Below are 22,609 nucleotides of genomic sequence, written 5' to 3'. Positions count from 1 at the left end.
GATAAGAACCAAGATTCTAAAGTCAGATTCTAAACCCTGTGCAATAATTCTTCAGGTACCCGGTGTAGTATGACAAGGCAACGCTAGTCTCTTGCCTGAGCAAAACTAAAAGCAAAGAAGAGAAGGAATTTTATCGCATTTCAGAATTCTCATACCATTTGAAAAGGCAACATCCCTAAATTCACAACTGCCCACAACTGGTACTCCCAAAGATATAGTATAAAATGATGTTGGTGGCTGGAGGTACGTGACCAGTTGTCAGGCTGGGGCCTAGTTTGCAAAAGACCACCACAAGGTCTGACATGGTCTAAGACAGCCCTCCATTATTTTGGACTACAACACCTATCAGTTGCACTAACTGGAGTTGATGGGAGTTATAGTCCAAAACTTGTAGAGGGCACCAGGTTGGTCAAAGCTGCTCCAAAGGACATTATCTTTCAGGGTAACTCCCTAAACAGTGGATATTCCACATACAGCCCCAGACATTAGGTCCAAACTAGCCCATCGTTCCCAATGGAGCATGCCATTGTATCTCACTGGCCCTGTGCCAAGCCTGGGTAGGCTTGAGAGAGAGAAAGCAGTAAAGGTTGATTGCTGGCCAGCTTGAATCCGAGAGTCAGGCGCATGGTTTAAAGCACCCAATGATTTGATAGCTTAATTAAACAGAAGAGAATAATGTGAGAGCTCTAATTAAGTAGAAACAAATAATGGCAGTCAAACTCTAAGAACAGGCAGTGACATGGCTTTAACAGAGCATAATTGTGCATCAGGCACGACCAGTTGTTGTCATTGTTGTTGTTGATTCTAATAAGACAAAGTGCAGGAAAAGGCTTTTCTTTCTCTTCTATAGAACAATAGTAGACCACTCTTCTGCTTGACATCAAGTTTTCCATATGGGTTTTTTTTTTTGTATAGAAGATCAGGCAGCAATGGCAGCCCACCTACAGCTTGAACTGTTCCTGCCTTGACAAAGATTTATTACTCCAGTGAGAACAAATCCTTAGTCATACTGCTGATAATAATTGTGTGAGCGAGGAGGGGCTTCAAGCACATAACTGAGTGCTCTTTTTCAGAGCCTGGTGGTGTGGGAATGCGATGCAGCTTGTGATACTGTAGTGTCCCTTGTACAAGGGCAGCTCCAGATCTGAGAAGGCCCTTGGCCTTTTGAGCCCAGCATCCTGTTCTCACAGCAGCTAACCAGATGCCTGTGGGAAGCTCATAAGTAGGACCCAAATGCAACAGCCACTTGTGGTTCCCAGCAACTGGCATTCCAAGGCATACTGCCTCTGACAGAACATAGGCATCATGAGTTGTAGTCATTGATAACCTAATAATAATAATAATAATAATAATAATAATAATAATAATAATTTATTATTTATACCCTGCCCATCTGGCTGGGTTTCCCCAGCCACTCTGGGCGGCTTCCAACAGAAACATTAAAATGCACTAATTTCTTAAACATTAAAAACCTCCCTAAACAGGGCTGCCTTCAGATGTCTTCTAAAAACATGGGAGGGCGTTCCACAGGGCAGGCGCCACCACCGAGAAGGCCCTCTGCCTGGTTCCCTGCAACTTGGCTTCTCGCAATGAGGGAACCGCAAGAAGGCCCTTGGAGCTGGACCTCAGTGTCCGGGCAGAACGATGGGGGTGGAGACGCTCCTTTAGGTATACTGGACTGAGGCCGTTTAGGGCTTTATCCTCCAGAGAGCTGCCCTCTCCGATTGGTCCTTGCCATCTGGCTCTATTGCCTCCTTTGTTGCTGTGCTAGAATCTGAAGAGAGTCTCCTGCTTAATACAACATGCACAACACACACACACACACACACACACACACACGTGGATGTCTTTTCTTTCTGGAGCGAAGAAATAGATCAAATATTTATTTATTTATTCATTTATTCATTTTAAAACCCATTTTGCTTCTGAAGTGAAGATCTTTGGGCATCTAGATAGCACAGGGTGTTTTGGGGGCAGTTGTGAAATAGCAGATTGGCAGTTTTTGAAGTAAGACCCAGGCCACAACGAAAGAGCACCGTAAGTTGGCTGAAGGGTGCAGGGACTACTAATACGGGATAGTGGGTCTGTGGCCCGCTAGGATTGTCTGCTGTTTGCCTATATTTGTAAATAAAGCGATTATTTTGAAAGTTAAATCTTAGCTGCTGTCTCGTCCAAAGCAAACCCTCCCATACTTCTTCCTGCTTTGGGAAGTGGGGATGGTTTAGCAGTCTTATTAAAGTAACTGCACTTTACTGTAGAATAGGCTGTTATGAAATAGGTAGTTTTTGCATCAACTACTGAATCCATAGCAATAGCCTGCTACGGAAGAAACCCTTTCAATCTCCCTTCCTTCTCAGAATGTTGTTACAGAGTATAGGATATTGCTATTATATCAAAATAATGTACAATCTACCTGCCCAGAAAGATGTACTACCAGGAATCTTATTTCCATTCCACTTCTGCCTTCAATTGGATTTCATTTCTGCTTTTAATTTTATTTCACATTTTAGTAAACTGCCAAGAAATCAGACAGTCTGATTGTGGTAAAGAAGAATATTATTCCTTGCAATGCTTCTCTTTCCCCACAAGTCCATGATGACTTCAGTCATTTCTACAGGATGGTGTAGCCATATATTCACAAGATCGTTTGTGCTAATTTCTGGTTGACCTATACAATCTTTTTCATGTGTTTGCATAGCAAATTGACTGTCAGTCCCTACTAAGAGAAGAAAAGCAAACACACACAGCTCAGACACTGCAAATACCCCAGGCTGTAGCAGTTGGCCTTCTGAAGAAAACGAATCGTGTTGAAAGAAAACCCATAAGATTTGGGAAGCTGCTTTTCGTTTTCCTCCAAGGAGTAGCAGCCAAGTTAGCTTTTGATGGCAATACGTGATGTCAATGTTTAAAAATCCAAAATGATCACTCCTTGGAAACAAAGGACACTATGCTATTACAAACTCCATAGCCAAAATATACCTGCAATAAAGATATTCTTTTGGGGCAACGCATCACTGTAATGGTGTACTCTATACCACTGTGTTCTTAGGAAGTGCTTAGGATCACTGAAAATTATTCACAGCTGTTGCTTTCATCAGGTTTGGCTGTAGCCAGTGGGCCAGCCAGTCAAATTTATTTGTTAGAAACCTTGGGCCATTACAAAATACAAACAGTATAGAAGTACATTTTAGTACAGGTGGTCTTGTAATAAAATTCTGTTGGATCCTTGATCCTTTGAGCAGCTAAGGCAAACATAAATACATGTAGTGTATTTCTCCTGAACCATCAACAAATAGCAGATTTTATCTGTATTATTCTTTTTTAAAAAAAAATTATTCATTTTATAAGAAACAACAAACAAATAATATTTCTAGCAAACAATAAATGAACAAAATGCAACAAACAAATACAAAACTAAACTAAAAACATAAAAATATTTCTTATATAACCCTTATTTTCTTTCACATCTCAAATGACTTCCCTCGTTCCCTTCTTTCTGAATTTCATTATAATACATTTTTAGCAGTTTATTCTTTCTCTGTATTATTCAAAAATGAAAGTCATGATTTCACATAGACAGTTCTATCAACAATTCTCAAATCTTTCTGAAGTCTCTGGAAAGTAACAATTTTGCTAAATTTGTGTTTAACAGCATTACTTAAAAAGAGCACCAAACTACCAAAATAAAAAATAAAAAAATCCACAAGAATAACCACAGAAACAGTTTATCACAACCTCTAATGCCAAATTCGATTCTGTTCCTAAGGATTCCAAAATTATCCATGATTGCGATCTTGTGGATATTTGCTAGCCAGCTTCTAGGGAACGTGAAGAAAAAACAGCTGATGATAGGATTCATTGAAGCAAAAAGGTAGATCATAAACAAGACATATTTTCATTGACTTTCCATTCTATTCTGTTCATTTATCATCACAAACTTTGACCACCTTGTGAATAAAGAGAGAATGCTGGGGGGGCGGGGAGGGGAACGTTTATGGATATGGAGGAAAGGGAGCAATATTGCAAATTGGCACACTTCTGCAGAATATATTAGCACTCATGGCGAAACTAATGAAGTTTCCCCAAAAAAAACCCCACCCTGTACCATCTGGACGCCAAAAGATCTTTACTTGGGAGCTACAGAAGCAAAATGGTGGTGGTTGTTTTTATTTTAAAAAAGAAATATTTGATCTATTTCTTCGCTCAAGAAAGAAAAGACACTCACCTGTGTGTGTGTGTTTGTATGTATGCATGTTGTATTAAGCAGGAGACTCTCTTCAGATTCTAGCTCAGCAACAGAGGAGAAAATAGAGCCAGATGGCAAGGACCAACCAGAGAGGGCAGCTCCCTGTCTATAAAACCCAGATCGAAGCAGCAGGCAGTTCACACAGCCCGGGGAATCAGCTGCGTTCAGATTTAGCACCTACCACCGGCACACAAAAAGAGATCCAGGATCTTGGCATTTTTATTGATTTGCAAATTCTTATCTTCATTCGATTTACTGCTTAGGCAAAAAAATCTGTGCCTGATGGTGGGATTTTAGTTATTTTAATTGTTGTTGTTTTTTCCTGAGACTTCTATAAAAGACTCTGAAAATTAATAGTAGTGCTGTCTGAGCCAGTCAGTGCAGAGAAGAATTCAATGAGCTTTCGGATCCCAAAGCAAAGCAGGGGTGTTGATGGGCGCAGAAGAGGGAAGTGAAAACTGAACAAGATATATTGTAAATAATTCATATTCATAAAAAAAGATTTGCAGCTTTCCAGGCAAATTAGAAAAGGGGATTTTAGACAAATTATATTGTTAGCTGAATCTGACTCACCTCGTGATAACAGATAAACAGCAGGGCCAAATATTAAGGGAAGAGGGAACAGTTAAAAGAAAGATGGAAAATTAAGCTGGCTTCTACAGATCTACAATCATGAGGGTGGTGCTATTAATCTAACTACCTGATCTCTCAGAGAGTCTCGTACTTACTTTCACCGAACTTCTTTTAATCCTAGTCAATGGGGAAGAATAGCACTGACCATAGCAGCTTTGTGAACAGATCTTTCTTGGAGAGCACCAGACTCTTTGAGCCAAAGGATGGAGACGGCAACCAGACTATCCTCCACACCCGAGACGAAGAACTTGCCAAGGCTGAGATTGGGGTCCTGGCAGCCATCCTGGTGGTGACCCTGGTGGGGAACCTGGGTGTCCTTCTGGCCATGTACCGGCTAAGGAAGAAGATGAGCCGCATGCACCTTTTCATCCTGCACCTGGGCCTGACCGACCTTGGGGTGGCGCTCTTCCAGGTCCTTCCGCAAATGATCTGGGAGGTGACCTATCGCTTCCAGGGGCCGGATCCTCTTTGCAAGGCTGTCAAGTACCTGCAGGTGCTCAGCATGTTTGCCTCTACCTACATGCTCATTGCTATGACTCTGGACCGCTATATGGCGGTGTGCCACCCGCTGCGCACCCTGCAGCAGCCCAGCTGCCAGGCTTACCAGATGATCGGGGTCACTTGGCTGCTCAGCTGCCTGCTCAGCTTGCCTCAGATCTTCATCTTCTCTCTGAGGGAGGTGCAGCAAGGCACTGGCGTGCTGGACTGCTGGGCGGAATTCAAGTATCCCTGGGGGGCCAAAGCCTACATCACGTGGATGACCTTGTGCGTCTTCGTGCTGCCCGTGGCCATCCTCACTGTCTGCTACAGCCTCATTTGCCACAAGATCTGCAAGAACCTTCGAGGGAAGACGCAGAGCTGCGGTCCTTGTCCTGCCCCTACGACTGCTGCTGCTGCTGCTATTTCTTATACAGCCACCGTTCATAAGGGAGAAGAGTGCCAGTCCGGTTCCCGGGTCAGCAGCGTGCGCACCATCTCGAGGGCAAAGATCCGCACTGTGAAGATGACCTTTGTCATAGTGCTGGCCTATGTCGCTTGCTGGGCTCCCTTCTTCAGTATGCAGATGTGGTCGGTGTGGGACAGGAATGCCCCGAATGACGGTGAGTGTCTTTGAGGAGGAGGAGGAAAGAGAGAGGGTCAGGATTCAAAGACTCATCCTGCTTCCTACATCACAGTCAGTGCAAGCTCTGGACCTTAGTCAGGCCTCCATGTGGTGATCAAGTATAGCCTTTTCTTTCCTATCCATCCCGGGGGGGGGGTGATTAGATGAGTAAAACAAGCCAGAAGAAAACAGATTTAATGCAACACTCACAAATAGGTATACAGTACGCACACACTTCAATGACTCCCTGTCTCTCGCAGCAAATGCACACCAGCTCCTGATTTGCACATGCAACCTGGGAGAAGGAAATCTATCATTCATTCATTCATTCACTCACTCACATCAGGCAAGAAATGTTTTCCCCGACACACTCCTACCTACATCTCACCCACCAGCATAGTAAGATGCAATGTCTAGGCTGATATCTGTCACAAACACACATTTACAACTTGTACCGTATTCTAGTAGCAACTGCATTGCTCTGCATCTCCATCTAGCTTTCATCAAGGCAACACGGAAATGACTGTTTTCGAAAAGATTTGTGCGTGGTGGGGGAGAGGGGGCTGTTTTGCCTTTGCATTATTATTTTCACTACGGTTACAAGATACACCTACAAGTATGGTTTTGAAGTAAAATAATAACATCACATGCCATTGAAAACTGGTTGCTAAAACAGAAATGCAAATGTGTGACCCTCATGTTGTTTAATTTCCCTATTTTGAGTTCTTTACGGAACATGGAATCAAATTATGCTTGGATTTATTACCTAGAGAAAGATTATATAGATGTTCAAATAATATTTTTTTTAAAAGCAAGCAAGAGAGAGAATCATTAAAAGAACCAAGCACCATCCCTTACCTGAAAGATTTAAAATGAAACCCAAACAGTGTGGTCAACTAACCAATAGCTGAGGGTTGGTAGATAGTGGAGTCATTAGAGTGTCGGGTTTAGACTCTCAAAGACCTGAGTTCTAATCCTCCTTCAGGCACAGACTATCTTATTTTACACATTGCATGTTGGCTCCTATGTATAGCTGTGTTGAGAATTAGTGCCAGTTCCAACTACCTGCCGCATGTACCTGTAGAATACTAGCAGTGTGACAAATGTCACATCCACACCTTGAGTATAATCTTTCCCTATGCAGGCACAGTGATTTTTGAATAGGACTTAACAGAGCCCTGTATCTTACTGAGTTTCAAGCCACACTCGCACACCCCTCTCTATCCTCTATCCAGACAACTAAGAGGCATCATTCACATTTAAGGACACCATTAGCACACACAAATATATGTGATACATTTGGCAGTCTACATCTGCCAGAGACATACCACACATTTTTTATTTGCATGGAGTTGGTTGGGGAGGGGAAATTAACGGCCATCGTTTCCCTCTCCATTTCAGAGTCCAGCAATGCAACTTACACCATCACAATGTTACTTGCCAGCCTCAGCAGCTGCTGCAACCCCTGGATTTACATGTTCTTCAGCGGACATCTTCTTCATGATATCATGCACTTTTTCTCCTGCTGTGGGAACCTTCACTCCAACCTCAAGAGGCAGTTCTCCAATGGCAGCCTCTGCAGCCGGAAAACCACTATCTTGACTCACAGCCCACAGAGCACCCTGGTTGCGGCTGGTGCCGGTGTTCAGCTACAACTGGGGAGCTTGAGAGATTTCTACCAGCCCTATGAGGAGGACACAGTGACTGAATCAAGGGAGCTCTAGAGTATAGGCTTGGTAGTTACTCTGTGCCGGGAGCTCCAAATGGTAATGGAAAGCAGGGGGACTTGATGGTTTTATCATGTATGGGATTTAAGTCTATCTTTCCACGAGAGCTTTGTTCTGCAGAAACTTGAGAGTTGGCAAAGGATACCTGCATCCTATTTATACTTACATGTAATATACTGTGAACTTCTAGGTAGTCCCTGTGAGAACAGAGTTCTGAGCCAGATAAGACCTCTGGTCAGATCCAGCGAGGATCTTCTTATGTTCTTACCTGTCACTTTGGCTTTTCTATCAGACCTGAGCTATTTCTTTCTCAAGGATGCTGGTCGCAAACAAGCTGCTCAGTGGCGAGCTGATACCTTTCTGTGCTCTGGCTATGGCTGCATACACAGTATAGCACATTTGAAACACATTTTTTTTCCCTTAAAGAATTACGGGCGCTGTAGTTTACCCCTCACAAAGTTACAATCCCAAGCAATCCTTAACAGACCACAGTGGCCAGAATTCTGCGAGGAAGGAAATATGTTTCGAATGTGCTTTAGGCTGAAGGTGCTCAGCCTAGATGTGTGCAAAGTACCCACTGGTGGAACAAATGGTTTTGCACAGGACAAAAATCCAGTTGTAACACCTCCCAGTCCCTCCCTCCCTCCACTGCTGCTTTCTCTCCCACCTCCCTAGTAACAGCAAGCATGGCTCTTATTGCCACTCCACAGCAGCAGGAGAAAAGAGTAGGCAAAAATAAAAATGCTTGACAGCTAGAGAGGTGGCACTGCTCTTGAGCTGCTGCTCCACCCACATTCCCCTCTCTCTGGCCACACCCACATCTGTCATCTTGTCTTGCCCACCTCTGCCTCTGGCCCCAGCCACCATTGGCAGAAGGATGCCTAGGAGAGAATGCAACCCTCAAGCTAAAGAAGATTCCTTACCCCTGACTTCATGCTACCATGATAGCAGGAGGCAAGTTATTACCAAGTGCAGGAGGGTTTGCTTATGCACTAGTTTCCTTCTCTAGTCTCCCTTTCCTCCACCCCCTCTATAGAACTGGAAGATGGAGAAGTGAGGTGAAAGTGACAGCCATACTTTGAAGGCCACATCAGCCTCACCATCACTCAGAATCATGTGGTATAAAAATTCATGTTCTCTCTAAGCGGGGACAAACTAAGGTTTTGAGCTCCCCTAGAAGAATTCAAACTAAGCCTTAACGTAATAATTCATAATTATGGAGTTAAATATTGCATCCAGTTATTTTGGGTTGGAGCTAAGACTCCATCCTGTAGCTTGCTATTGTGGTTACTTTTATTTTCCTATGTTATTGTTGTTGTTGTGTTGGCCTGTTCATCAATAAACAACCTCTTGTTCTGGGCTTACAAAGTGAGTAAACTTGACTTATATTAAATAAATAAGAACTTAACACTTTTCTACTCTTATTATATTGTGAGCAGCATGACCCCATCACCAGTGAATTAATCAAGAGCTGGCCATTAAACAATTTTTAAAAGTTTCATCTTCAGAGTACAGTATATCATTTCTTTATTCAGTTACTTATTAAATCCTGTGGAGGCCCCCAGGCAGTAAAAATCTCGCAAATTCTCTGGAGTTGGTGGGGACTCGTGACGCACTAACTTCCCTGTTTAGGGAAGCTTTTAATGTTTAACAGACCATTGTATTTTAATATTTTGTTGGAAGCCGCCCAGAGTGGCTGGGGAAACCCAGCCAGATGGGCGGGGTATAAATAATAAATTATTATGTTACTTCTTATTATTATTTTTATTAAGTCACAGAAAGCTTTGTATCTGGAGGTTTCTCGTGTGTGTGCTCTAGTGGGATAACATTGAACTAAGAAATGTCCACTTTTCCTTAGGATGTCCCTATTTCATTGGAGAAATGTTGGAGGGTATGGAGTTGTCTGCCCCCCCCAAACTGTCTGAAGACAATTCTCTATATAGGGAAGATTTTTTAATGTTTAATGTTTTATTTTGTTTTCATATATGTTGGAAGCTGCCCAGAGTGGCTGGGGTAACCCAGTAAGATGTGTGGGGTATAAATAGTAAAATTATCATTATGGAGTGGGACGTCCCTATTTTCATTGGAGAAATGTTGGAGGGTATGCTATCTATACCTCTTCAATCTTGTGAATCAGGAGCCATTTTGCTACAATTAAACTTGAACAGAAAGCAGAAAGGTATGAAGCTGTGTCTGAACAAGCCTGTTTAAATATAACATTATTTAGTCCCAGGCTGTGTATGCTCTGGTGACAAAAAATACAAGTTGATTAATTTGATTCATTTCCACTCAAAGTGACAGCTTCCCTTCCCTCATACAAGTTGGCCTGCACACATTCTGACAGTATTTTCTCACAGAACAATTAGAAGTGTTTATGGACATTCCAGCTATTACAGCTTCTCAGTCAATTTGTGTCAGTGGCTTCACTGCCTCAAGCACAAAGCAATACTATAAGTATTGATTTTAAATACAAAACAACACCTTAAGTCCATACCGCTTCCCCAGTTTCAGCCTTTGTTGTGCCCACATGTAATGAAAAACTACTTTACCCTAGCATACATGGTTTATTTATTTTTTCCAGAAAAGGGGGGGGGGAATACAGTGCAAGATAGACCAAATCTTTTTACTTTATAGCTATATATTTCTATCAAGCTTTATATGTCATGTTATAATAGTTTATGAAGAAAGGCCATTTTTGGCAATGCATTATTATTATTATTATTATTATTATTATTATTATTATTGCAAATGCTGAGGTTTCACTCCTTCTGTACATTTCATTGACTAGCTTCTCAATCTTGGCTACATTTTAGGATTGAGGAAATGAATGTAAGCTGTAGGTTTTTTTACAGTATCTGCCCTGGACTGTCTTTTCAGAGATTATTAAATGCATTATTAATAAATTACAGCTGTTTGGAATCTATTCAATTAAATCAAATTAAAAAGATTAAATAAAATCAATCGTAAATTTAAGTCCAATTCAAGTTTCACTACAGTATTCCGAACACAGTTATAACAATGTAGCATCCAGTAAGTATAAGGTATCAAACAGCCCTGCCATGAAGCATATGGATCAGATCTGCACAAGGATATTACACTTCCAATATTTGCAATATGTTTCTGAAAACATCTCACTAAGCTTCGTGGGTGGCAGATGCCATCTAAATAGTCATTTATACTGTGCCTTTCACAGCAAGAACCTTAATGGTATCCTTTTTGCCAAATAGCATTGTTGTTGTTTAGTCGTTTAGTCGTGTCCGACTCTTCGTGACCCCATGGACCATAGCACGCCAGGCACTCCTGTCTTCCACTGCCTCCCGCAGTTTGGTCAGACTCATGTTGGTAGCTTTGAGAACACTGTCCAACCATCTCGTCCTCTGTCGTCCCCTTCTCTTTGTGCCCTCCATCTTTCCCAACATCAGGGTCTTTTCCAGGGAGTCTTCTCTTCTCATGAGGTGGCCAAAGTATTGGAGCCTCAGCTTCACGATCTGTCCTTCCAGTGAGCACTCAGGCCAAATAGCATACATGACATGTTTAAATGAAGGCTAATGTTTCTGACTCTGAAGCCGGCTACAGCAGGCTGGAAGGAGATTTTTTAGCATTGTTTTTAGGCTAGTCATCACAGACAATTCCTTTGCCCTGCCATGGGTATCACTCCCAAAGTAAAAGACTGAGATGCAAGAGGTTTGAGGGATAGTGCTGACCCATTCAGTTTCAAACAAAATATTGTATTTTGGAGTTGACTTCACCATTGACATTGCAAAAAGCATGCACAACATCCATTTAAAGCACATGACTTCCATCAAAACATTCTGGGAACTGGAATTTGTTAAGGGTGTTGGAAATCATAGCCCTATGAAGGGGAAATTACAGTTACCAAGAATCTTTGGGGAAGTTGTGTGCTTTAAAAGTAGGGTGTGTACACAGCCAAAATTATTTGGGAAGGCCTGGCTTGTGTTTTGGGAACAGCTTAAGCACCAAAGAGAATGCAGGTGGAATTTCATTTCTGCAGAGAGCAAGACTCCCCGTAGGAATACAACACAAATAGCAAAGGGTCAAGCTTTCGATTTCCCAAACTAAAATATGAAACTACAATTCTACAGTACGCAGAGCTCCTCTGTGTTGTTTACAGAGAGATTTAAAGGTATAAAAATGAGGAGTTTGAGTCATTATTTTTACTCATTTAAAATAAATAAAAATGTCACTTTTTATTTGACCTCCACTTTACAATTTTCTCTTTTATATATCTCCCAGAAAAGATTTCACTTCGTGCATCTGATGAAATGGGCTTGAGTTCACAAAAATCTATGCCTTCATCTGTACTGAAGAAGGTGATGCATGAACAGCTGGTCATACGTAGGCTTTCAAGCAATCAAGAGGGCTGAATGGGAAGCAAGTGGGCAAGAGTGTGATAAGAAACCAGCTTTTGTTTCCTAGGGAGACACATTCTCATAGTGTCCATGACCTCTTAGATCTTCATTTCTTCTTCCCGAGCTGGTCCCATTCGTGGGATCTTGGAACACAATGGTTGTATAATTGATTTCATCTGACCCAGAATGCTGAAGTACAGGTAAAGCATGCTGAAATTCAAACATACAGGGTAATAGTCAATTGCGGTTCAAGAATACCAACATTCAGTCACTTTGTACCACTGTGTGATTATGCCAATCCCCTGTATTATGCAAGAGCTCGTATAGCATAGTGGTGATTAGACCATTAGAGAACTGTAAGGATTAAAAATGTAAGATGTTAGTAGCGCAAGCCATCATTGCAAAGAAGCACTGTCTTTTGTCTTTTCTGAATCATCTAACATGCAGCTTCCTTGGATGAATCTAGCTTCTAGGACTGAGAAAGACATAGGCCCACAATGACTCTCTCTTTCGATCTTTTCACACTCCCATTGAGGTACTCAATAACATTTTGATTATCTCCACTTTGACTACCTAGATCTCCTGATTGCATATTCACAGTATACATCAGAGCCTGTACCATGTGATGTAATCAATAGTCCTGTTTATATGATTATTTTGGGATGCCCTTAAATATATTGTTTTGTTTTACTACATCTCTGAAAGATAAATAACATCTTAACCATTATTTTTAAGAATAAAGGAAGGATTCATTGCGAAATATCCTTGCAATTTGCACAAAAAGCCTCTACGTCTTGGTATACTAATGTAAGATTAGCACTAGCATAGCAATCTCGTTGCAATTCATGTGAGATGCTGTTGAAGGAAACGTCATTACCTTTCTGGCGAGAGAGCACAGTGAGCTTTCTGAGCTGCTACCTATGACAAAGAAGAAACATTATTTCCATAACAGTTTAAGTATTTGTGATAGGCAGAAGGGAGAAGATTGAATTGAAAGCAGAGACAGAAACGGCTAAGCTATGGGTGGGATTCAACATTTATAGGGGAGGTGTTTGACTTGCATACTGTGAAACAAGATGAGAGTCAATTTCAAGCATAGATATGGGGCAAATGAAGAACAACCAACTCCCTCCATCCACAGGTGAATGAAGAGTGAATGAAGGTTGGTTTTAGAAATTTTAAATAAATGTAATATACTTCCTGATGAATGTACTTAGGAGCTATAAGATCCTAGGTTGCTTACCAAGCTTTGTCCAAGGTACAGTTCCAGAGATCCCTACTTCTAGTACCGTACCTTCTGACCATAGAAAGGGTTTTTGTGGTTCCTAGCAAATCAGATCACTCTGGGCCCAAGAGATCTTATAACCTTTGGATCCCATCCCAAAGTTTATTAAGCAATTCAGCTTTCATCTGAAGGACCATATGAACTATCTACAGCTACCAGCATCTGACTGTGGCTAGAGATATGAATTGATTTTGTATTTTGGCACCTGGCACACCTGCCAATGTATGTTGGTGGTATCTTTGAGTTCTTGGAAAGGGATGGGTCTGGTGGAGCAAGCTTTAGCTGAAAAAGTAACACGTTAGAGAAGGAAATGCTTTTTGGTCAATGTATACATCTTGCCATTTCAGACAGGGGGGCAACTGTTGATTGTCGTACTGGAAGATTCTTTTCCAAGCTGAGGACTTGCCTGCCATGAAACTGTCTCTTTGAAAATGTGGCCCTTGCCCCTGCTGGGCTTGGCTTGGGTTTCTCGACCACAGAGAGGGCAATTCCAGCTCGGAGGATGGCATATTCCCAGCTAAGGCATTTCCAGCTAAGGCATTGTTGGGCTTCTTTGCTCTGAACCCAGGCTGTCTTCTTCCATGGTGTTTATAGGCGTGTTGCTCTGAAATAGAGAGGGCAATCTTAGTTAGGATAATATTCCAGTAAGAAACTAGGAGTTCTCCTCATCAATGCTCTACACTCCTCAGAGGTTTCTGCTCCCATCTCACCATGGCACACACATGGTCAGGGTCAGAATCAGACCCACCACTGATCTCATGAGTTTGCCCCCAGGCCCCTTCTTGCAGTTACAAGCGATGGGGGAGAGATGGCCTCTTCTGCTAGGACAGGACAATGGGAAGCAGTGCTACTGATGAGAACTATTGAATGAAACCTCACTAAGGGCATCTCACCCAAGTCCCATTGCTTTCAGTGGAGCTACTCTGAATGGAACTCGAATCTGGATCCAACATTTATGGCCCCAAACCAACTCTAGTCTGTTGTGCATATGGGATCAGCACTGTGCACAGTTCAAGGTGATCAGCATAAAACAAAGCAACTACAACAATTTAAACAAGTTCAGACCAGCATAAAATCATGCTAGGGAGAATTTGGTGCAAAGACTAAAGCTGCAACAGAAAAACGTGGGATAATGAGGTGGTCTTCAACTGGTGCCTAAAATATCATAGTGTGGGTGCCAGGCAAGCCTCTTTGGGGAAAGCATTCCTAAGTGGGGCCCTCTCCCTGGTAACCACCTGCCTCATTTCATTTGTTGGGTGAACCTGTACAAGGACTTCTAAAAGAGATATCAAGGGCAGGATGCCAGGGGTGGGTTGGGTCAGAGGCAGAAGTGGATGGGGACTGTTTCCTCTGCACAGGAGACTACATCCCACACAAATCAGAGTTTTCTGTTCATCCATCCTCCCATTCTTAAGATTCCTTACCTGCTTCCATTACCATAAGGTCTCTCTCTCTCTCTCTCTCTCTCTCTCTCTCTCTATATATATATATATATGTATATATATATGTATATATATACAAGTATAAAAAAACAAAAAAGTGTAAAAATAATTTAAAAGAGTTTGACATCCACACAACTCTTCGTTGAGATGAGCAAGAGATGTTATCACAGTTCAAGGAGACCATCCAGCCCAGCAAAACTGGACCTGTTGTGGGTCGTGTCCAGGACCACATATACCCCATGGGCTTTAGGTGCCCCACCCCTAATGTAGGACCATCAGTTCATTCTCTGTTCATTCATGGTACAAATCTCCCATATACCGTGTTTCTCCGAAAATAAGACACCATCATTTTTCCTCAAAAAACCCCCACTATGGCTTATTTTCAGGGGATGTCTTTTTTTTTCCTCCTCCTGCTGCGGCGGCCGGCATTGCTGCTGTGCCTGTCACTACAGTGGTGCCTCGACTTACGAATTTAATCCATTCCGAAGGCACCTTCTTAAGTCGAAAAATCCGTAAGTCGAAAAATGCCATTGGAAACGCGATTTCCCATAGGAATGCATTGGAAATGGAAAAATTTGTAAGTCTAAGCAACCCTATCTAAAAATTCGTAAATCGAAAAATCCCTATCTAAAACCGCCACGGTTTTTTTCCGTAAGCGGTTTTTTGTAAGCACGCGGCCATTAGCCCCATTCGTAAGTCAAAAAATTCAGTTGTCGAGTTGTTCATAAGTCAAGGTACCACTGTATGTCTTATTTTCGGGGTATGGCTTATATTCCTTGAATGCTTAAAAATTCTGCTACGGCTTATTTTCGGAGAAACAGGGTATGAATGGGATAATGACGACCCCAGAGAACTGCTACATAGGGTGCAGTATAGTAGCAAATGGATAAATTACAGAAAACTAGTGAAGGGTTGTCATTATGCTAAGCAGGACAGCTACATCAAAAGTAAAAAGCTCAGGAATGGAATAGAACAGACCAAGGCTGAACTCGTTTAAATTAAAACTTGCACAGGACAGTGTTACCTATTTTCCTGCAGAGTTTGGCATAGACTAGTACAACCACAAGAACACAGACTATGGAGGTTATGGCAGATATGACAATGCTTTCCCACAGCTTGGTACATCTAAGAAGAAAAACAGATTGATAATGTTAAGGCTCACAAGGCAGGGTGGTGGATACATAATTGCAGCAAGAACATTGTTTTTTGTGCCTGATCCAAAGTTCCAATGCACACCAGGCATAGAGTTCCATGTATTGGACAGAAGCCCTGCACCATATTTCTTTATGAAGCTCCTATAATTTAACAGCTCTCCAGATTTTAAGAAGCAAGATCCCTGTCGTTGAGAAAAGCTGTCTTTTTATACAGTGCAATGCCGGCCCCACTAAGGTTTATGGCAGGAGTGGGGAACCTGTGGTCTTCCAGATGCTACTGAACTACAACTCCAATCATCCCTAAAACTGGCCATCCTGGCTGGGGCTGATGGGAATTGGAGTCCAACACCATCTGGAGGGCTACTGGTTCCCCTCCTGTGTTTCAGAGAAACAGTGAGGAAGGTGCCATACATTATCATTCTAATGGCAAAAAACAGGATTGTTTTGAACTACTTTAGAATACAGTAATTATGCACATCTATACAACTATATGGGATGCGGGTTGCGCTGTGGGTTAAACCACAGAGCCTAGGGCTTGCCGATCAGAAGGTCCACGGTTCGAATCCCCGCAATGGGGTGAGCTCCCCGTTGTTCTGTTCTAGCTTCTGCCAACCTAGCAGTTCGAAAGCATGTCAAAGTGCAAGTAGATAAATAGGTACCACTCCGGCGGGAAGGTAAACGGCATTTTCGTGCGCTGCTCTGGTTCGCCAGAAGTGGCCTAGCCATGCTGGCCACATGACCCAGAAGTTGTATGCCGGCTCCCCTCAGCCAGTAAAATGAGATGAGCGCCACAACCCCAGAGTCGGCCACGACTGGACCTAATGGTCAGGGGTTCCTTTACCTTTATACAATTATATATTATGCTTTGGAATTATTGAGTTGGATTCAGACTTACAGTGCATTCCAAACCCAAGATCCGTTAGGATAAACAAGTTCAAACTAGGCAGATCTTGAGCTGTTCTGGGAATGCACTGGTATTGACCACAGAGTCCAGCAGAATTGGAGCTATGATGGCTCAGCTGGGGCTCAGCCAATGGAACATGAGCTGGCAGAATTTCCACAAGCAAAATTCCCCAAAAGGGAGCGTTCCAGGAGTGTGACATACTTATTGGGACTGGTAGGGTAGAAAGCAAGGAGGCTGACAGTAGGTGGCGCCAGAGTCAGTGACAGGCAGGGCAACACTGAGATTAAGAAGGAGGAAGATGGCATACAGTGCCAATCCCTGGACTGGTTGTAAGTAAAAAGTCAGGGCAGGTGGGGGCTGGCTAAGGGTGGGTTGAGGTTGGTTGGGCAGTACCCCATTCACCCCAGTTGGCCAGCCTCCACAAGGCTTACGCCTACTGTAAACCTCTTTCAGCTCAGCTATGTGACCTGGCAACCTGGAGGGATTCCCCTGGCCCAAAAGGTACTATAAATCAAACTCTGTTTTAAAGGCTTGTTTGAATCTGAACTTATGAAATGGTTTATTGTTGTTGATCATAGTGTAATCATAAGACTGACATAACTTAAACACAACATGGGGTTCTCTCTCTTGAACCTTGCTTGACCTTGGTACAAGCCTGATACCAGCCTCATCTTAGGAAATACTTCACACCTTGTAAAAGTCAACACATGCCAATCAAGTCGCTAGCAAAGTCTATTTAAACTCCTGAATGGATGCCTTCAAGTTAATGGTGGTACAGGGGGCAGACAAAGAGATGGCCAGGTTTGGTTAATGGAGGCTATCCCAACTTTTAAACTCTTTTGTTAGGCAAAACACAACGTAAAAATACATGATAAAACACAAAAAATATGATAAAAACAAGAACAAAAAAACACTTACCCAACTTTGGGAAGGCAACACAAGGGCTGGGGGGGAGTCACATTTGGGCTTTGCTCCCCCCCCCCCGTGTGACAAGGCAGTGTGTGGCCTGTGGGCTCTGTTTCAAACACTCGTGGCCCACTTGGTATGAAAAGTTGGACTGCCCTGCACTAGCACAATGGGGATTCCACCCACCCAAATTGGTTCTTGGGGCTTAGGAGAAGCACATAGGGGGGAGAAGAGCGTAGATCATAATGTGTGGTGATGTCTGTGATGACAGAACAATCATAATAGTGCCACACTGAATTCTACCAAATAGCAAGAGTTATGCAAGAGGATTTCTGCGATGATCTGTGCAATAACTCCTTGACACAAACTAACTTACTCGTCAAACATTCTTTTGGCAAAGGGTCTTGACAAGCCCACAGCTCCTCCTGCAACTGCTGAGTTGCTCAGAGCCCTAGCAAAGAAAAGAAGTTGCATCAAAACAGCATACGTACATAGCCCTGACGTTGATAGAACTAATTCAAACTGTTACGCATTGTCCCACCGTTGTGCCCTGCCCTTGCTTGTGCCTTTAAGAATATCCACTGGGTCCCCATCATGTCTAAGTGGAGAGGTGACTTCTCTCACTCCTCCAGCCTGGCCATGTCTAGATACACAAGCTAAGGAATGTTCATGGCCTAGCAGGGAGCACTGTATTTTTCCGTGTATAAGACTAGGTTTTTAAACAAAAAAAAATAGGTTTAAAATTGGGGCTTGTCTTATACATGGGTAGTGCTGAGGGGTGTTTTCTTAATCTGGAGTCCCCTAAAATAGGGGGCACCTTATACATGGGGGCATCTTATACACGGAAAAATACGGTAATTAAGATTTTGACAGCCCCCATCTCCTTGCCATTGACAGAGAGGCTGCACACACACCATACATTTAAAACCCCAAGAATCTGGGAACTGTGGTTTGTTAAGAGTTCTGTAGCTCTGTGAACACCCAGGCATTACATGCATGAGATAGTACTGGTGGAAATTAGCACTAAATGTTCCGTTACATTCTCCCATGCTGCTTTGTTGGCTCCCAGCCTTTGAGGAGACAAAATAGATAATTGCATTTTAAGGAGCATATAATAATTGCCAAACACATTAATCAAAACTGAATATTCATGTACTGAGATAACATTTTGAAACTTCTGAGAGAATCACGAGGGAAATCAATTTGAACTTAACTCATTTTAAGTGATCCTCAGTTAACAGAAAATTTGCTTCCCTTTTCAAGTTATAGTGATGGATACAGTGGCTAGCTAATGCTTCTTGATTCATGCTTCATTTATAGAAAAGGCCGACACACCTAGAACGTGGATTTTTAATTGTTCAGCATAGTTTGAAGTTGGCTGTCACGCTGGTAATTTTAAGATTGCTGATGTTACCTAAGGATTTTATTTATTATTTTTTAAAAAATGTGTTTTAGATTAAAGTATTGTACCCCATCATGAAACCAATATGATACGTTTAATAAATAAAAACAATTTTAAAATGATATGTGAAAGAAGGGTTGCTGTTCCATGTGTTGACTTTCAGTCATCAAGAACATGGTCTTGACCATCCATTGACCTTATATATGTTACTGCTTTCTGCTGAACTATACTGGACTTTGAAGCTAATGAGGGAGAATTTTTCTGTGAATAGTGCGTACTGCTGTGCATAACTGGTCTTTCTTGAATCTGGCTTTTGACTTCTGAACCAAAACTCAGCTTTGACTGCTCTTGGATTCTGATGTTGTCCCCTAGTGAGGATGATAAAGGATCTTAGGCAGCTCTGGATGAAGATGAAGATGGAGGAATTGACGCATAATTTCTCCCCCTTAATATTTGTCATGACAGCAAAAAAAATTGTTTCCCAAAGTAGACGAAGAGCTTCTTTAATGCCTGATGGCTCACCACAATTTAGATGCTGCTATTAATTACAATGTAATTTTACCATGGCATTTGCTTCCATTTATCAGTGACTATCTCAAGATCTCTACAGAACAGAGAGTTTTCCATTTATCACACTGAAAGAGTCTTGCTGCTGATGGAAAGGGAGGTTTTGTTTTATTTGATTCGGTTTCAACATTTTTGTATGCAATCCTCATTGCAACTTTCCCAACAATTACATTTTTCTCTGGGAGTTTAACTGCTGAGCACCATGCAGCTCCACTCTGGTGCTCTTGCCATTAGTTCTTGCCTTAAATTAGAATTTTAGGGGATCCTCGTCTCAGTGTACATTTTCCATCTTGGCTCCTCGAATGCTTTAGTGCTAATTGTAATTATTATCCAGAATTTTGTTTCTCAAAAGCCTCAGCTCCTGTCTAACTGCATCAGGGTTTCAAATGCAAAATGATAACTACTTTTTTATTCTGTGCTATTCAGACCACATCTGGAGCACCATATCTAACTGGAATCAGTTCAGAGGAGAGCAAGAAAGGTGACCAGAGGTGTGAAAAGCAAAGCCTAGAAGGAAATGTTGAAGGACCTGCATATGATCAGTCTTGGACAAGAGAATAATTGCAAATGTTGGCATTTCGTCCACAAATTTCACTGCACTGAAAGTGCAAAGCACAATTTCTGCATAAGCCACTTCCAATAGGAGGTTTGTTTTCAAATTGTGTTCTCTCCTGGATTTCAGCTGCATTTTGTGATTCGTTCTTCATTACATCTTTGTGATGAACAAATCTGATGTGGAGGATTATTTGGGGTAATGCAAAACTTCCCAGGTTCAGTCTTTATTAGAGATAGGAAAAACCTCTGTCTGAAACCCTTGAGAGGTGCTGCCAGCCAGTATAGGCAGGGAATGAGGAACCAGCAGTCCTTCACATGTTGTTGGGCTCCAGCCCCAGTCAGCATGGCCAATGGATGATGGGAGTTGTAGTTCAGCAACATTTAGAGAGGCATGGGCTCCGCATCCCTGGTATAGTCAATACTGAACGAGATGGACTAATGGTCCAATTTGCTTCCCACATACGTTGTGTGGAGATGGATCAGTACATAGCTAAATAAACAGATATGCAATGAACCTGTTTACACTTTGTATAAAAATGGAAAATATTATACCCAAAGCTGTTGCAGAGAGCATTCGCATAGAAATCAATTTCCTTCCCTTTTAGACTCCTTCGGATTCTACTTACCCACTGAGTTAGGCAATCTTCACTCTAGAATACCATTCCCTTCTAGCTGTATCATGAATAATTCCATTTTGTAGTGATTCCTTCCTGCAAGGATCCTTCTGCAGTGGCAGTCATCTGCGATTGATTCATTTCCTACTGCAGCATTAAAGCTACTACTCTGGCTGATAGTGATCTGAGAAATGTGGAAATGTGCAAGAGGAAATTACAAAGACCCCCTATCCAAAAATCAGTCACAGGCAGCTTTGCATAGCTGCTAAATGTTAGATTACAAAATGAGATGAGGGACGGGACTGATAGCCATATAAGAAGATATGAAATCTGCCTGCCGAGTTCTCAGAAGTTATCTTGCCTTGAGGAAGAGGCTTCAGTTTTTCTGCCCTATTCTCAGAGCACTTTAGCATTTCAGTGGGTGCAGGGTTTGGATGCTATGTTATGATTGTAGTGGTGAGAGCAGGGGTTGCCTACCTTTCTGAGCCTATGGACACATTTACCAACCAGAGAAATTGTTGTGGGCACCACACACACACACACACACACACACACACACGTTCTAGTGGGTGCAACAGAATGCTAGTTTCAGAAGGGGAAGGGAGGGGACCCTTTGGGCACCAAGGAAGGCCTCTGCAGGACCATGGGGTGCCTTGTTGGCAACCCCTGTGTTTGAGTGTCGGACCAGGGCTGGGGACATCTGGGTTCAAATCCCCGCTCTGCTATGAAGCTCACAGAGTTGTTGGGAGAATAAAAGTCGGGCTGGCTGGCTGGAGAAGCATGTATAAATCATTCTCTTAGGAAGATTAGGATAACAGTGTCAATGGTGCAAATACGTGGGTCTTCAGGGCTTTCTCAATAGCTAGCATCTGTCTGTCAACAATTTTCATTGCCTTTGTGACAACCAGGAATGGCATGAGTGATTCTTGCTATAACCAAGTTCAGGATTCTCTTTCTTTAAGACTTATAGTGTAGGTTACTTAGAGGGTAAAATGTTTTCTTTTCTTTTTATGCTCTCTTTCTAATTCTCCCTGATGCTTAAGCTTTCGTAATAAAGCATATTAGTTTGGAAAGCGGGCTTGGTGCTCCCCTGTGCGGTAGATCACTTGTTCATGCTGTGCTCTGGTCCCTGGAGGCAATGGGAAAACAGGCTGGGCTGGGGCTGGGATGGTATTACCTAGACAGATTTAGCTGGTGATTGCTCTCCCAGGTAAAAACTTACAAATCTTGGAGCCCCCACTACCACACCACTCAACATACCGGTATTGGGTAGACAGTGGGATGGTAGCAGTAAACATACATTTGAGGAAGATGTGCTTCAGGTAAGGTGGGTCCATTTGCAACAAGAAAGCAGCAATGTTAAAAAAAAACAGCTCACATCACAACACCGGAATATATAAAGGTGCTTTAAATGCAACAGTTGCAATTTCAGCCTTTCCCTGGAACATATTCGGGCAAAATGCACATAGACACACATTTCACCATCCATTAATGTTGGGCACCCAATGGATAGCCCACTGTTTGGGTAGGAAAGGGCCTGCCTTCTCCTTGCCTGCATAGGGAGAGGAGAGTGTTTTGCAAGTGAGGAGCCTGGTGGATCTGTAAGGGAATATTGAATAGATGGTGCTCTTTGATTGCTTGATGTTAGACTGGGTGATTTTTCAGTTCATCTACCTCTCTAAGATCCTGTAATGCAAGAGGC

At 42.4% G+C, this 22,609-nt stretch overlaps 2 protein-coding genes across 2 annotated transcripts; one reads left to right on the top strand and one right to left on the bottom strand.

The window, feature by feature from the left end:
• Positions 1–5,003: 5,003 nt before the first annotated feature.
• Positions 5,004–8,147, top strand: AVPR1B (arginine vasopressin receptor 1B). The gene is made up of 2 exons (XM_035123662.2): positions 5,004–5,979; positions 7,383–8,147. Exons 1-2 carry the CDS (start codon positions 5,004–5,006, stop codon positions 7,703–7,705), a joined length of 1,299 nt encoding a protein of 432 aa, XP_034979553.1. The 3' UTR covers positions 7,706–8,147.
• A 1,719-nt stretch (positions 8,148–9,866) lies between these two features.
• LOC148685088 (uncharacterized) lies at positions 9,867–21,053 on the bottom strand. The gene is made up of 6 exons (XM_088673557.1): positions 20,920–21,053; positions 18,146–18,220; positions 15,830–15,930; positions 13,766–13,967; positions 12,956–12,992; positions 9,867–12,288 (listed from the first exon to the last, which is right to left on the bottom strand). The coding sequence occupies exons 2-6, from the start codon at positions 18,154–18,156 to the stop codon at positions 12,142–12,144; spliced, it is 498 nt and encodes a 165-aa protein (XP_088529683.1). The 5' UTR covers positions 18,157–18,220; positions 20,920–21,053; the 3' UTR covers positions 9,867–12,141.
• Between the last annotated feature and the right edge of the window lie 1,556 nt (positions 21,054–22,609).

This window comes from Zootoca vivipara, chromosome 7 (genome assembly GCF_965207765.1).
Source record: "Zootoca vivipara chromosome 7, rZooViv2.hap1.1, whole genome shotgun sequence".
Classification (NCBI taxonomy): Eukaryota; Metazoa; Chordata; class Lepidosauria; order Squamata; family Lacertidae; genus Zootoca; species Zootoca vivipara.
Note: the sequence above shows the minus strand (reverse complement) of the source record. Positions and strands in the feature narration are given on the sequence as shown.

What these genes read in the sequence shown, in the direction of transcription:
- AVPR1B (XM_035123662.2), top strand. Translation starts at nt 5,004, where the DNA reads ATGGGGAAGAATAGCACTGACCATAGCAGCTTTGTGAACAGATCTTTC. An exon ending in CAGGAATGCCCCGAATGACG is followed by an intron (nt 5,980 to 7,382) that starts GTGAGTGTCTTT and finishes TCTCCATTTCAG; the next exon opens with AGTCCAGCAATGCAACTTAC.
- LOC148685088 (XM_088673557.1), bottom strand. An exon ending in GACAGTTTCATGGCAGGCAA is followed by an intron (nt 12,993 to 13,765) that starts GTCCTCAGCTTG and finishes TGTCATAGGTAG; the next exon opens with CAGCTCAGAAAGCTCACTGT. An exon ending in TGTGCTCTCTCGCCAGAAAG is followed by an intron (nt 12,289 to 12,955) that starts GTAATGACGTTT and finishes TTTGAATTTCAG; the next exon opens with CATGCTTTACCTGTACTTCA.